The sequence below is a fragment of the Berghia stephanieae genome, chromosome 8, assembly GCF_034508935.2.
Source record: "Berghia stephanieae isolate SIO BIC M18660-M18661 chromosome 8, UCSD_Bste_1.3, whole genome shotgun sequence".
NCBI classification, from domain to species: Eukaryota; Metazoa; Mollusca; class Gastropoda; order Nudibranchia; family Aeolidiidae; genus Berghia; species Berghia stephanieae.
The window spans coordinates 44,399,000-44,413,999 of NC_088367.1; the positions used below are offsets into that span (position 1 = coordinate 44,399,000).

Here is a 15,000-nt window from a genome sequence, read left to right on the forward strand (position 1 = left end):
TGCATACTATCTATACCTACCATTCCGGCATGTAAATGAATCCGGTTTTCTCACCCTTGAAGCCAGTTATCAACAATGCCTTTAACATGTGCAAATTGAATATCACGAAGATAATTACAAGACTCAATAGAACTGTCAGATCACTCTTGATATTTAGATTCTATTCTAATATTCTCTCTCTCTCTCTCTCTCTCTCTCTCTCTCTCTCTCTCTCTCTCTCTCTCTCTCTCTCTCTCTCTTCCTATTCTCCTCCTCCTCCCTTCTCTCTTTCTCTCTCCTCTCCTTCTCTCTCTCTCTCTCTCTTCCCTTTCTCCTCCTCCTCCTCTCTCTTCTCCTCTTCTCTCTCTCTCCCTCTCTTCCTTTCTCCTCCTCTCCCTTCTCTCTTTCTCTCTCTCTCTCCTCTCTCCTTCTCTCCTCTCTCTCTCCCTTCTTCCTCCTCATCCCTCTTCTCTCCTTCTTAACCTTCCCTCGTCATCTCATCTCTTCTCACACTCCCCTTTCCACCACATATCCACAACACCTCCCCCTCTTCACCCAAACCCACATATCGCCCCAACCCGCTCCCCCCCCCCCTCCACCACCCACCTTCCTCCCCCCCCCCTTCCACACCCCCATCCCTGTAATCGTTTTACATTGTATTTCAATTGCACAACGATCTCATTTTACCTGGGTGTGGCTCAGTAGAAAGCAGTGGAAAATAACAACAACAACAACAAACAATTATAACCAATAACAACAACAACAATGGAAATCGTGGTGATAAATAAATGTTAATCAGTTTGTTATATCTAATCCGTCCTGCATAGCAAACAGATAACACGAAATCAAAATAACAACGACAAACAAACAAACAAAACACACACACGAGCACACACACACACTCTCTCTCTCTCTCTCTCTCTCTCTCTCTCTTTCTCTCTCTCTCTCTCTCTCTCTCTCTCTCTCTCTCTCCCCCCCCCCCCCCCCCACACACACAAGAAGAAAACATGCTGTTGAATAAATAAAATAGTTTGCAATAGATTAGCGTCCTATCCAAAGGATAGCGAGCATTTACAAACTCGCACAAGAAGAAAACGTGCTGTTGAATAAAAAAAATATTTTGCGATATATTAGCATATTATTATCAGTAAACACATGAGTACGGTGAGAGAATGTGAGTAAAGAGCTTTTTTCCAAGGACTCAACTATGCCCCTAGCGAGGCTAGAACCCAGGACCTTCCTATCCGTAAGCGAGTGTCATACCACAAGACCACATAGCCGCACGTTAAAGTAAAAGGTTGTGTCAGATTCATCAGTGACTATAATATTATCGACTCTCCTCAGTCAAATATCGAAATTTAATCCAAATCTGGGATCCCGATAGCTCAGTTGGTAGAGCACTCGTTTCACACGCAAAGGGACCGAGATCGATCCCGGCGGGTGCAGTCGAGATCTTTCCTGACACCACCACCCCCCCCCCTCCCTCGCTGTCCACCCAGCAGTAAAAAGGTAGCTGGCTGAGTCGTGTTAGATTTGGCAGAAAGTACTTTGCGATAGACTAGCGTCCTATTCAAAGGATAGAAAGCAATTGCTATTTTCCGATTTACGCTATAGGAACCGGGATGAACTCCGACTCTATGGGCCTAATGGTTCTGAAAGAAGGAACCGAATTCTCATTATTTGACTATAAATTTCCTTATAGATAGTATAGGCTTGGCTAAGAAGCTCAGAAAAGTGAGTGGAGCAGGCACTTATGTTGGTAACAACAAGATATGAAGTGAGTAGAAAAGTGCCAGAAGACAATAGAGAATAAAAAATTTTTTCGCGGCGGTGGTGGGGTTTGAACCTGCGACCTTATTGGTACGACAACTCCGCCTGGCAGGTGAGAACGTGGCTCTACCGTGTGATCTATCCACGAACACAAAAATTTTCGTTTCAAACCCAAAGTCATTTCTAGATCCCTCTCTCACCCACTTCTTGAGATCGCCGATTCGTTCGCCACCATCGCGAAGTAATTTTGACCAGCAGTTAAGCTTAATAGCTTTTATTCTCTATTGTCTTCTGGCACTTTTCTACTCACTTCATATCTTGTTGTTACCAACATAAGTGCCTGCTCCACTCACTTTTCTGAATTAAAAATTCACCCCATACACCGGAGCATACTCAATGTCTCAATCGTTTCTATGTTATATGTTTGTGATGAGAATATTGGCTATTAAGCTTAACTGCTGGTCAAAATTACTTCGCGATGGTGGCGAACGAATCGGCGATCTCAAGAAGTGGGTGAGAGAGGGATCTAGAAATGACTTTGGGTTTGAAACGAATATTTTTGTGTTCGTGGATAGCTCACACGGTAGAGCCACGCTCTCACCTGCCAGGCGGAGTTGTCGTACCAATAAGGTCGCAGGTTCAAACCCCACCACCGCCGCGAAAAAATTTTTTTTATTCTCTATTGTCTTCTGGCACTTTTCTACTCACTTCATATCTTGTTGTTACCAACATAAGTGCCTGCTCCACTCACTTTTCTGAATTAAAAATTCACCCCATACACCGGAGCATACTCAATGTCTCAATCGTTTCTATGTTATATGTTTGTGATGAGAATATTGGCTATTAAGCTTAACTGCTGGTCAAAATTACTTCGCGATGGTGGCGAACGAATCGGCGATCTCAAGAAGTGGGTGAGAGAGGGATCTAGAAATGACTTTGGGTTTGAAACGAATATTTTTGTGTTCGTGGATAGCTCACACGGTAGAGCCACGCTCTCACCTGCCAGGCGGAGTTGTCGTACCAATAAGGTCGCAGGTTCAAACCCCACCACCGCCGCGAAAAAAATTTTTATTCTCTATTGTCTTCTGGCACTTTTCTACTCACTTCATATCTTGTTGCTAAGAAGCTCACAACATTGCCATCCGGAGATATAACAGACCAACACACAAAACTACGTGTAACCAGGAACTTTTACAGTCTGGTTAATACAGTTGAGTGAGAATGATAGATAGTTCGAAGATGACGTCACTCTGGTCTTTGTTATTGTTTTTTGCCATCCACGTTTATGAGTAATTCTCACTTAACTGTATTATCCAGGCTATAACAGTTTTTGGTTACACTTTTGTGTGTTGGTCGGTTATATTTCCGGATGGCAATGTTGTGAGCGTCTTAGCCAAGCGCATACTATCTATAGATCTGAATTCACCCACACCAATATCGTTTTCACGCGAAGAATAACAAAAAATAGCTTTTTCGACTCACCATCTAATCCCGACCCCTTGGCGTCTGTTCACAGTGAAACTCTTGCACGGGCAGCCTCCCATAAACTGTAGCTTGAGATGGTAAAAAGTTGGATGGCTGGGCGAAATAGGAAGAAAAAATTAACGAAACACCATTTCAAGGTTCACCTCCATGCAGTGGTTTGGGTGGGTGAGTGGGTGGGTCGATAGTCTGTGGTTTGTTTTGAGGCTTGGATGGGTCGCCGCAGGGCATTTAGTAGATAGATCCAACGGGCCCGGTTCTTACAGATGGTCCATAGTTTTGTTGTATGTGCCTGGTGAAATTGATAAAATGTTTTGATTAATGATATTGTTATTGTTGATAATGGTTGACGATGAAGATAAGGATAATTCTATAAAACGTAAGCTTTCACATTCCGCAATATTCATCGAATCTGCTCACAACGCATATTTTTTCGATATGTCAAATGCGCTCATTAGCATTTTCCACTAGATAAATCTGATGTACCATTATTGATGGTGTGCATTTAAGTAAAATATTCATCAGTCCAATTTGCCACATCAATCATACCAATAAACAAAACTATGCGTAAACTTTGACATTTATAGGGGGAACGAAGTTGACGTCACTCAGCTCTTTGTTATAATTTTTACAATGCATGTTAGTGATTAGTTCTCACTAAATCATATCAATCAGACTACAAACTTACAAGGTTAGACATATAAATAAACAAATAATCTGATTTACAACAAATAAAATAATGTTTGAAGGAACAATTTAACAAATTTATCGTCAAGTGGATATATGCAAATAACTGAGTTAGCTCATGAATATATCAGAAAAACTATAAAGAAAAAAAGTTTTAAAAAACGCACAAAAAAAAAAATAAATAAATAACAAAACAAAGAAATTAATGTATTGACTAGTGAATGGGTGATTAAATAAATAAATGCATGAATGAATAAATGAATGAATAGATAAATGGATGAATGAATGGATGAATTAATGAATGAGTGGATTAACGAATGAATGAGTGGATTAACGAATGAATGAGTGGATGAAAGAATGAATGAGTGGATGAAAGAATGAAGAATGAATGAAGTATTAATGGATGAATGGATGAGTGTATGAACGAATGAAGAAGGAATGAAGGAATGAAGAATTAATAAATGAATGAATGGCTGAGTGGATGAATGAATAATGAATGAATCAATGAAGAATTAATGAATGAATGAATAAATGAACGAATAAATGAATGAATGAATAGGTTTTTGAATAATTCCGAAACCGCTCTTTGTTTTCAATTCTTATTCACAACAATAGCAATCCATAAATGTACAATCGGATTCAATCAAGTGTTACTGTCCCACCAGCCAGACCTGTTAAACTATTTGTTGCATTCAAAACCACGGAAGATAAGAAAGAAGCATTGAATCACTTTAACTCACTCAACCCTAACACCGACTATATCCGTAGTCTACTCGGTTTACTTTTACCCCATGCCCATTTATTACCTTTTTCTAGATCTTAGGCATATTTTAGGCGTAGTTTCAAAGCTAATGTTTTTAGTTTTTGCATGTTAATACTAGACTAGTTGAATAAAACGTTCTATGTACACGTTCATTTTTAATACATTTTCCCCCAGTTTTGAAAGGTAGCAAAAATCTCTAGGATTGAGTGAGTTAAAGTATTTGTTGCATTCAAAACCACACGAAAAATAAGAAATAAGCATTGAATCACTTTAAGGAAGATCGATTTATGATATCATGTTCAATGTTTACGCCCATTTGGATTCCTTTAGGCTATTATTATAATTATTGTTAGGTTCCAAATTTTGCTTTGTCTGGGCACCTTTCATCCACTCTTGTTCAGATCTTTATCGTACACCAGTGCCTGCTCCTTCGTTTCTTATTCAAGTATCGAATTTGGAATTTTCATGGACGTGTTACAATTTTCAATATGAAAATTTAATACATATATCTAAAAAAAAGTTGAGCTTTTATATAGCGCAATATCCACTAAATGTACTCAAAGCGCTTTACAAGGGGTCCCTGGCCAACAGCAATACGTAACACGTAGAACGAAACATGACGCCTATTAGGCGATAGTACATTTTTTTTCTGACAGAGACAACGCTGTCAACGGCCAGGTACTCACTTTGCACCTGATTAAGGTGAGAGAATGTAAGTAAAGAGCCTTTTCCAAGGACTCAACGAGGTTCGCGAAATCCCATATTTGAGAGTTTTTGCCGTGATGAGGATCATTTAACTCACTCAACCCTAACACCGACTATATCGGTAGTTTATCCGGGTTACTTTTACCCCATGCCTATTTAATACATTTTTCTGAGACAAATTATAGGCGTAGTATCAAAGCTAATGTTTTTAAATTTTACGACATGTTAATGGTATTTGGATAAAACTATCTATTTTCATGCTCATTTTTAATATATTTTTTCCAATTATGAAAAGTAGTAAAAATCTCTAGGCTTGAGTGAGTTAAATCGATCGATAGTTGAAGGACGAGTTTTCTGGCTAAGTTTTTAAAGACGTGTGTTTTCTCCAGAGTACTGGAGACAAGTGGGTTAAAAGCAACCAATGGAAAGTGAGACAAATGATATTTGACTGGTTTGAATAGGGAACAGAAGTGGATTACAAGAGACAAACTATCAGTGTACTTAGTTTGAAATCATGTTAACCTTTTATTCCAGACAAAATAAGTCCAGGATCGCACGAATAGGAATAGATACACTCAAAAGTGTACAAATATTAATCAAAACAAAATCTATAACAGTAGTAGATCTACAAAATACTGCATATTTGACTGTCTCCTAGCCAAGGACTCCTGCCAGGGCTTTTAAAATGCGGCTATGTGGTCTAGTGGTATGACACTCGCTTTCGGATCGGAAGGTCCTGGGTTCGAGCCTCGCGCTCGGTGCATAGTTGAGTCCTTGGAAAAGGCTCTTTACTCACATTCTCTCACCGTACTCAGGTGTAAATGAGTACCTGGCCGTTAACAGCGCTGTCTTTGTCCGAAAAATGTTATTGCCTAACAGGCGTCATGTCCCGTCCTACATGTTAAATGTTGCTGTGGACCAGGGACCCCTTGTAAAGCGCTTTGAGCTCGTTTAGTGGATATTGCGCTATATAAAAGATCAATAAAAAAAGAAAAAAAATATGTGGGCGTCCTTGAGATAATCAGTCGCGTGGTGAAAAGTTTTGAACAGAGATATTGACAATTTTAGTCAAGAGGTCATTTTTTATGGAAAATGAGTTATCAAAAATCATTAAATCAAACATTTTTCTATATATTGAAGAAATATTTTAATCGAATTCTACTCCTAAATATCTTATTTGAATTTTTTAAAAGAATTTAATTATTATACTTAATATCAACTCTTGTCAACTTTGGAAGCGATTTTCACAAAATTAGGGTTTGACACCTTAGCCCATGCATATGACCATAACTTCATGAAAAATCACCCGATTTGCTTTATATAAAGATTAAAATGCTCAAAAGACATTCGGCTTTCAAGAAATGCAAAAAAAAAAAAAAAACCCGCAAAGACCAAAATTTTAACCATGCGACGACTGATTATGTCAGGGACGCACACACATAGCTCCAATTGCAACATTTAATATGCAGGACAAGACACAGCGCCTATAAGGCGATATGACAATATTTTTTTTCAACAAAAACCAAGTTGTGAACGGCCAGGTACTCATTTTACACCTGATTTCAGAGACAGACTGTGAGTAAAGAGTCTTTTTCCTTTAGCCCTCAACTTTTCTGCAGAATCAAATAGGTATTTTTATTCAGCGCAATGTTCTAAAAAATATTGCGAAGTGCCATATGGGATGGTTTTTGCCGAGGTGAGGGTTAGGGTTAGGGTCATTAAATCAATCGATATTTGAAGGGATGAGTTGTCTGGCAAAAGTTTTTAAATACGTGTCTCTTTCTAAATTTACGTATTCCTGTTTGTCAGGGACCTTTTGTAAAGCGTTGTGAACACGTTTAGTGGATATTGCGCTATATAAAATCTCACTTTTGTTTTCTTCTATAGTTCTATAATTAAAACAAAGCCAACGGTTTGTCAGATACGTCGTTTTGACGTGGGAAGACAAGAATTCTATGTAATTAAATACAGGCGACTCACGTGACAGTAATTTGAAGATCAGATTACAGATTACAGATATTTATAGCCTAGCAGCGGGAACATAAATAGGACACTTCAAATAAAATTCCTTTTACATTATTGTTAATCTAATTCTAGCAGTGATTTCGTAAATTAATTTTTCTCAACTGTAAATGCTTTGTCTTGTCCTCATCAATTCTTTATTTTTATTTTAGTAGTTCTTCAGAGCCATTAGGCCCATGGAGCCGGAGTTTTCCCCGGTTTCTATATCTTGAAACGGACAATAGCAATTGCTTGCTATCTTCTAGATAGGACCCTAGTCTATCGCAAAGTACTTTCCGCTAAATCTAACAGATCCAGCTACCCATTCACTGATGGGTGGGCAGGGGGGGGGGTGTCATAAAAAAATCTCGATTACACCTGGAATCGATCTCGGTACCTTTACTTGTGAAGCGAGTGCTCTACCAATTGAGCTATTGGGTCCCCCCGTCCTCTTCAACATAACTATAAATAGACTTTGAGTATAACCGACGTGTATATATTTGCAGGTCTGATAACCCAAACCGACATGAATTCGTTGTTGTGACGGAAATACTCAAATCATAACTAAAATATTGCCCATTAAATATAATATATTCAAGTCTGAACTGAATCTCATACAATGTACAATTTTCTTATTTTGTTGAATTTTTATCAAGGATTACCAGATGTCCACGTGGGTGGTCAAAACTGACCACACAAGGAATCGCTTTTCTATCATTATTTTAATTTATGAAAAAACATATAAATTAGTCTTATTTATTTGTTTATCAAAACCTATGAGTTTTTCAAGGGCGTCGGAGTATTTGTAAACGTGAAGTTCTATTTGGCGCTTTTGAAGTCGAATTTGGCCACGAAGAACTCTAGCTATCTGGCAGCCATGTTTTAATTATGAATTCTATTTTCAGTAGCCTATCTAATTTAACACAATACACAGTACCGTTTATAGAATGCGAGTTGCAAAGTAAATAATGCATTGATCAATATTGATAAAACTTACTGATTTATTTTGTTTAACCCTCTCCTTGCCACCCATAGGAAAATCGTTACATTCGTTACGATGCAGCCAAACATTTTCTGATTTTGATTTCATTTTGTTGCAGTTATAGCCATAAAAAAACTCGACACTGTGTTGCAGAGCTCATTTTTCTGAACAAATTATAAAATATACTCGTTCCTAATCTGTTTGAAAAATCTATCTTTGTGTTGGGTGAGTGTGAAGTTTAGGGTAAATTTCTAAAAATAGCTGGCAAGGAGAGAGTTAAGTAGGTGGGGCAACCTGCTCGCTCAGAATCTAACATATAGTTATATCGGAGACAGCGATATTAAGAAACGTGAAACGTCTGAAGTGGCAATAGGGTTTAAATAGATAGAATGAAGTTGTCACTCGGGTCTTTGTTATTGTTTTTTGCCACCCGCGTTTATGAGTAATTCTCACTAAACTGTATTAACCAGACTATAAATGTTCAAGGTTACACATAGTTTTGTGTGTTGGTCTGTTAAACTTCCGGATGGCAATGTTGCGATTTTCTTAGCCAGCGCACACTATCTGTCAGGTCGTGTCAAGTCGGTAAACATCCTCTGGCTCATAACGTTTATATGAAATACGATTGAAATTTGGCACGGGTTTTCGCAGCCTTCTATATTCAGTTGGGTGAATTCTTCTCACTAAATTCTCCCAAACTGTTGCGTATTTGTAAGATTGATATAGCGGGAATAATACGCTTCAACATTCATGTCATCACTTCCCTCGTAATGACGCATGGTAATTTGGTAACTGTCTCTAAACTATTGGAACAATGGTGGACGCCAGTATGAAATATTTATCCGGCGAGCATAAAAGCGTATCCAGAGGGGGAAAAAAACATAAATTGGATTATGTTTTGACTTTTACACATTCTGGCCACAAGACATATGAAAAGTTCTAGCCAGCTTGAAGAATAAAAAGTGATGATTTTCTTTCTTTAGAACCAAGATGGCCGCCGTTGCCGGGCAGCGTGACATCAGACTATTGAATCCAATTCTTCTCACTAAATTCTCCCATACTGTTGCGTATTTGTAAGATTGATATAGCTGGAATAATACGCTTCAACAGTCATGTTGTCACTTCCCTCGTAATGACGCATGGTAACTTAGTAACTGGCTCTAAACTATCGGAACAATGGCGGACGCCCTTATGAAATATCTCTCCGACGAGCAGAAAAGTGTGTCCAGAGGAGAAAAACATTATAAATATGATCATGTTTTGACTTTTATACATTCTGATCACAAGACATATGAAAAGTTATAGCCAGCTTGAAGAACAAAAAGTACCGTTTTTCTTTGTTTAGCACCACGATGGCCGCCGTTGCTAGGCGACATGACATCAGACTATTGAATCCAATTGGTGTGTATTTTATTTTTAAACTCTTCTCTTCTAGGTTCCATGCCTGGTCCAGGCTTCGGATACTGCATGAATTATCTCTCTCCATTCCTCCCTGTCTCTTGCTTTTTCAAACAGCTCTTGGATTGTTAGGTTGGTGAAGCCCTTCAGTTGGTCTATGAGTGTTTTTCTTTGTCTCCCCCGGGCGCGTTTACCAGGTATTTTTCCACAACTTGCCAGGTATTCATTCTTATCTTTCCTTACTATGTGTCCGAAAAAGGATAGTTGTCGATCCACTATTAAGGGCATTAGTTTCCTTTGTTGGTATGTTTGTTTTAGCACTTCTTCGTTCGTTTTGTGTGCAGTATACGATATTCTCTGCATCCTTCTCAAACACCACATTTCAAAAGCTTCAATGTTCTTTTGTGTTTCTGCATTTGTAGTCCAGCTTTCGCATCCGTATAACAAGATTGGCCACACGTAGCACTTCAAGACTCGGAATCTAATCCCGAACGACATCTGTTTGTTTTTCAAAATGTTTCCCAGGTCCATGAAGGCCTGTTTGGCTTGAGTTATTCTTGCTCGTATGTCTCGGTTACATCTTCCATCTGTTGTCACTATTGAACCTAGGTATTTAAAACTTTCTACGTTGGTAAGTTGCTCGCCGTGAATCGTTATATTGCAGGTGTTGTTGTTTTCGGGGTTTTTCTGTATTACCATGCATTCCGTTTTGGTGATATTCACTTCCATTCCCTTGGCTTCACTATCTACTACCACTTTGTCAACAATCTTTTGAAGTTGGATTTCTGATGTTGCAATGAGTACCGTATCGTCTGCGTATCTTATATTATTTATGTTGTGACCTCCTACTTTTATTCCCTCCATATTATTTATGCCCCTCATGATTGTTTCTTGGTATAGATTAAACAGATCTGGTGAGGCAACACACCCTTGACGGACTCCTTTCTTAATAGGAATGGAATTTCCTGTAGAGTTTCCGATTTTGATAGATGCCTGCTGGGTGTAGTATAATGTTTGCATGAGTATAGATTATTTTTAAACACACATACACAAATGTCATGTTTACCTACTTGACATTGAACGCCCACATACAGAAGGAATCCCTACGTTTCATGTCTCCATATCGTTGTCTCCGGTTATATTAGCAGAGCTGCCAACAGGAAATTTCAAAAATTCTTAGATTCCGAGGAAAAATTTAAAAAGTCACTTTAAATAGCTTTAGAAATAAATAATCTGCTATCACCATGATCCAACAATGCTTCAAAATCCTGATCATAGGTTCTAAAACGTTAATAATAATAATAATAATAATAATAATAATAATAATAATAATAATAATAATAATAATAATAATAATAATAATAATAGATCTTTATTGTCCATAAATATGGCAATTTGTCATTTAGTTACACTTGTTATAACGTTAAATGATAACTGTAACATTCAACAGATATTTCACTCCTACTTATTCTCTCTCTCTCTCTCTCTCTCATTCTCTCTCTCTCTCTCTCTCTCTCTCTCTCTCTCTCTCTCTCTCTCTCTCTTCCTCTCTTTCTTTCACACATGCGATATACACAACATAAACATATTAATTTCGTTTTCAATCTGTTACAATTGTGGCAATTCGACACCAACTATTATCATCATTATCAATTGGTCAGTTAATCTAACATTAAATAAATTAATCAGTTAATCAGTCAACTTATCAATCCTTGGTTTTTCTGTACCATATGAAAACTTTCCTTTTAAACAAGATTTATTGAGTCGACTACAGTTCTGTAGCTGGGGCCCAAAATTCGTATTTCTACGGATTTTTCGTAGTACTAGGCATGTCTGCATTATTATACTTCAACCCGTAGAAAGCACAGAACACTGTGTGACAACCAGTCTCATAAAAAAAGGTTTCTTTCCTTTTATGTGTCACTAGTTATCATGGTACTCTTAGAGTACTATGGACCAGAAAGAAATCAAACATCCTGGTTCATATTGATGCAGGCCAAGGGTCCAGAAAACTTGGAAAAAGTTAAAATTAGAAAATTGAACTATTATGGACACAACACCATCGAACAAAAAAACAAAACAAACAAATTCAGTGCTAGAGGGAAAGTAGCTGGCAGAAAAGCACAAGGCAAACCAAGGAAGTCCTGGAAAGGAAATGTGGAGGCAACGACTTCTTCTTCTTCTTCAAGTACCAAGTCTGTGCCAGACATCGGTGATCATGGTACGCCATTCATCTCTGTGATCAGATAACCTCAGAAAACTAATATTACTCTTCTCTTTCTTTGTCACCCAGCTGTTCAAACTATTCAAATATGTTCTTCTTGGTCTACCTTTACTCTTTTTGCCTTCTATCTTTCCTGTAAGAACAAGATGTTCAATACATTTATGTCGAATTAGGTGCCCTAAAAATTGCATTTGTCTTCTTCTTATTGTACGAATTAATAACCTTTTAGTTTCAACTTGCTCTAATACTTCTTCATTAGTTTTCTAGGCAACGACTAACTGGCAAAAATATAATCGACTCCTCGGAAATGGCCCTTGAACGTGAAGAATGGCGTTCATGGCATCCAACCTCTGTAGGGAGACGGAACTCCGGTAAAGTAAGAATTGGATTCAGTAGTCTGATGTCACGCAGCCCGGCAACGACGGCCATCTTGGTTCTAAACAAAGAAAATCATTACTTTTTATTCTTCATGCTGGCTAGAACTTTTCGTTCCCTTTTCATATGCCTTTTGATCAGAATGTGTAAAAGTCAAAACATGATCAAAATTATGTGGTTTTTTTTCCCTCTGGAAACGTTTTTATGCTCGCCGGAGAAATAATTCATACGGGCGTCCGCCATTGTTCCGATAGTTTAGAGTCAGTGTTACTAAGTTACCATGCGTCATTAGGGAGGAAGTGACGTTACGACTATTGAATCCTATTATGACATGACAACTACTTATTTAACAATAGGCACCTAGTGGAAGGGAACAAAACCACGCCTCTCGGACAGTCGGACAGTGGTCATACTATAAACAATGACAATGATTAAGTAAACATCGCGATCTACTCAGGTTTTACTATAAATGGTAAGCTTGTTGTTTCTGTCCGGAAAAAAATGTAATATCGCATGACAGGCGTCATGTCTCGTTCTACATGTTACGTGTTGCTGTTGGTCGAGGACCCTTTGTAAAGCGCTTTGAGCACATTAAGTGGATATTGCACTATGTAAAAGCTCAAGATAATAGACGGATCTGTCACAATACATTCTCAGAAATATGCACTTATTTGCAGGTCTGATAACCCAAATTATTGTTATGGTCTCCTTGTTGTCATGGAAATAATATCAAAGCAACGAAAAATATTCCCCATTACAACAACGTTTAAACGAGCCAATACTTAATTGTTTCCGGTTATCAGACCTGCAGGAAGGACTTCCGTAGTTTCACAGCACGCCTAAAGAGGGGTATTTTTTATAACTATTATCGTGGGGGGGGGGGGGGAGAGACCCTCCCCCCCCCCCCCGAATTCCCCTCTCCTTTTTTTTGTATGGGGGGGGGGGGGGGAGGCAAACATCTCCCAACCCCCCCCCCCCCTCTCCTTATCACTATCTAAAGATGAAATAATGTTTGCCATCATGTGCAATATCGAAACTGACAGGAAACACAGTAGTTAAGTAAAATGGGGTAGGCCGGAGTCGTAAACGACAGCCGACTCAGCAAAATTAGAAAAATCGCACCACTTATAAAAGTGAAACTTATTTTAAATGATAATATTTATTGGACATTGTAACTAATTAATTGAAAGTCCATAATGGCTAAAAGATGAAGTAGTAATATTATAATATAAGTGCTGTGAAACTACGGAAGTCCTCCGACCTGCAAATAATATGTTCACGATTCTCGTCGACTTTCTGCCATTTCTATAACGCCTACATAATATAGTCGTAGTATATGTCAAAAATTATGGAAATCAAAAATTATTATTGAATCTAATAATGTATTATTGATAATACTTACCAGTTTATTTCTTTCGATAACCAGCGTATCCTATTAGCTCAGGACTTAACAATTAGCACATAGCCATATAATTATTATACTTAAAAACACACAAAAATACTGCGTAACGACGGTATGACAACTCAGTTCCTCATACCAAGGGTCTCGCTTTATTGTTCTTCACCTCCAATTATGACAACAACGACAACAACAAAATAACAACCTTTTCAATGACTCTGACTCTGATTGAATGCTGAAAAAAGATCAACACATTCAGTCACGGGTGTGTTGTTTTAAAAAAAAAAAACAAACAAAAAACCAGCATTAATTTGTTTTGTTCAATTCATTTCACACCCCGTATCGCTGAATCAAAACAATGAAAATATAAATCTAACACGGTGTACCTTTGTTATGTCCCTTTGTCGTGACGTGAATGAATGGGGGTTTTGTTGTTGGTTTCTCTATTCATAGATTTGTTGATGGAATTTGAATACAACAGATTAAAATCCCCCCCCCCCCCCACCCCCAGAGAATTGAATATAGTGGACGACTTGATTAACCCTTTTCCTGCAAGATAAAAAAAAATAAATGTCCTTTCCGAATAAAATAAATAAAATAAATTAAATAAAATAAAATTCCCTTCATTCATCCCCAAGGGGAAATTTGTCTTTAGGGTCTATTCCAAGGAATGACTGGAATAACCCAGGCGTCAGCCGCAGAGCAGCGCCGCAAAGTGAGCTAGGGCGAAGTGACTTGTTCAAGGCCACACAACGTAGCGGCGGGTGATTGAACTCGGTACCTTTCGGGTAGGAAGCAAAGACATGAGCTATGCTGCCCCCAAACATTTTTTAAAAACTTTCTCAGATTGCTTTACAAGGGGTCCTGAGCAACAATTAACAGGTGGGAAGAGAAACCACGCCTGTTATATAGATAGTATGCGCTTGTCTAAGAAGCTCACAACATTGCCATCCGGAAGTAAAACGGACCAACACACACAACTCTACTATGTAACCATGAACTTTTATAGTCTGGTTAATACAGTTTAGTGAGAATTACTCATAAACGCGGATGGCAAAAAACAATAATGACAAAGACCTGAGTGACGTGAGCTTCATTCTATCTAAAGTCTGATTAATATTAGTTGGTGAGAACTTAACATGAAAATGGCTCTCGTAAAAATAACAACAAAGAGCTGAGTGACGTCAACTTCGTTCCTTCCATACGTTCACGTCGTCGGTTCAGTTCTATGAACC

At 38.2% G+C, this 15,000-nt stretch overlaps 1 protein-coding gene across 1 annotated transcript in view; it reads right to left on the minus strand.

Annotated features, from left to right (window-relative positions):
- LOC144978740 (uncharacterized) overlaps positions 1-15,000 on the minus strand; it is a 47,869-nt gene that overhangs the window by 12,121 nt on the left and 20,748 nt on the right. The window contains exon 2 of the mRNA XM_078925172.1: positions 3,232-3,523. Coding sequence (XP_078781298.1) covers positions 3,232-3,293 — 62 coding nt within the window. The 5' untranslated portion in view covers positions 3,294-3,523. The remainder of the gene's footprint in view (positions 1-3,231; positions 3,524-15,000) is intronic.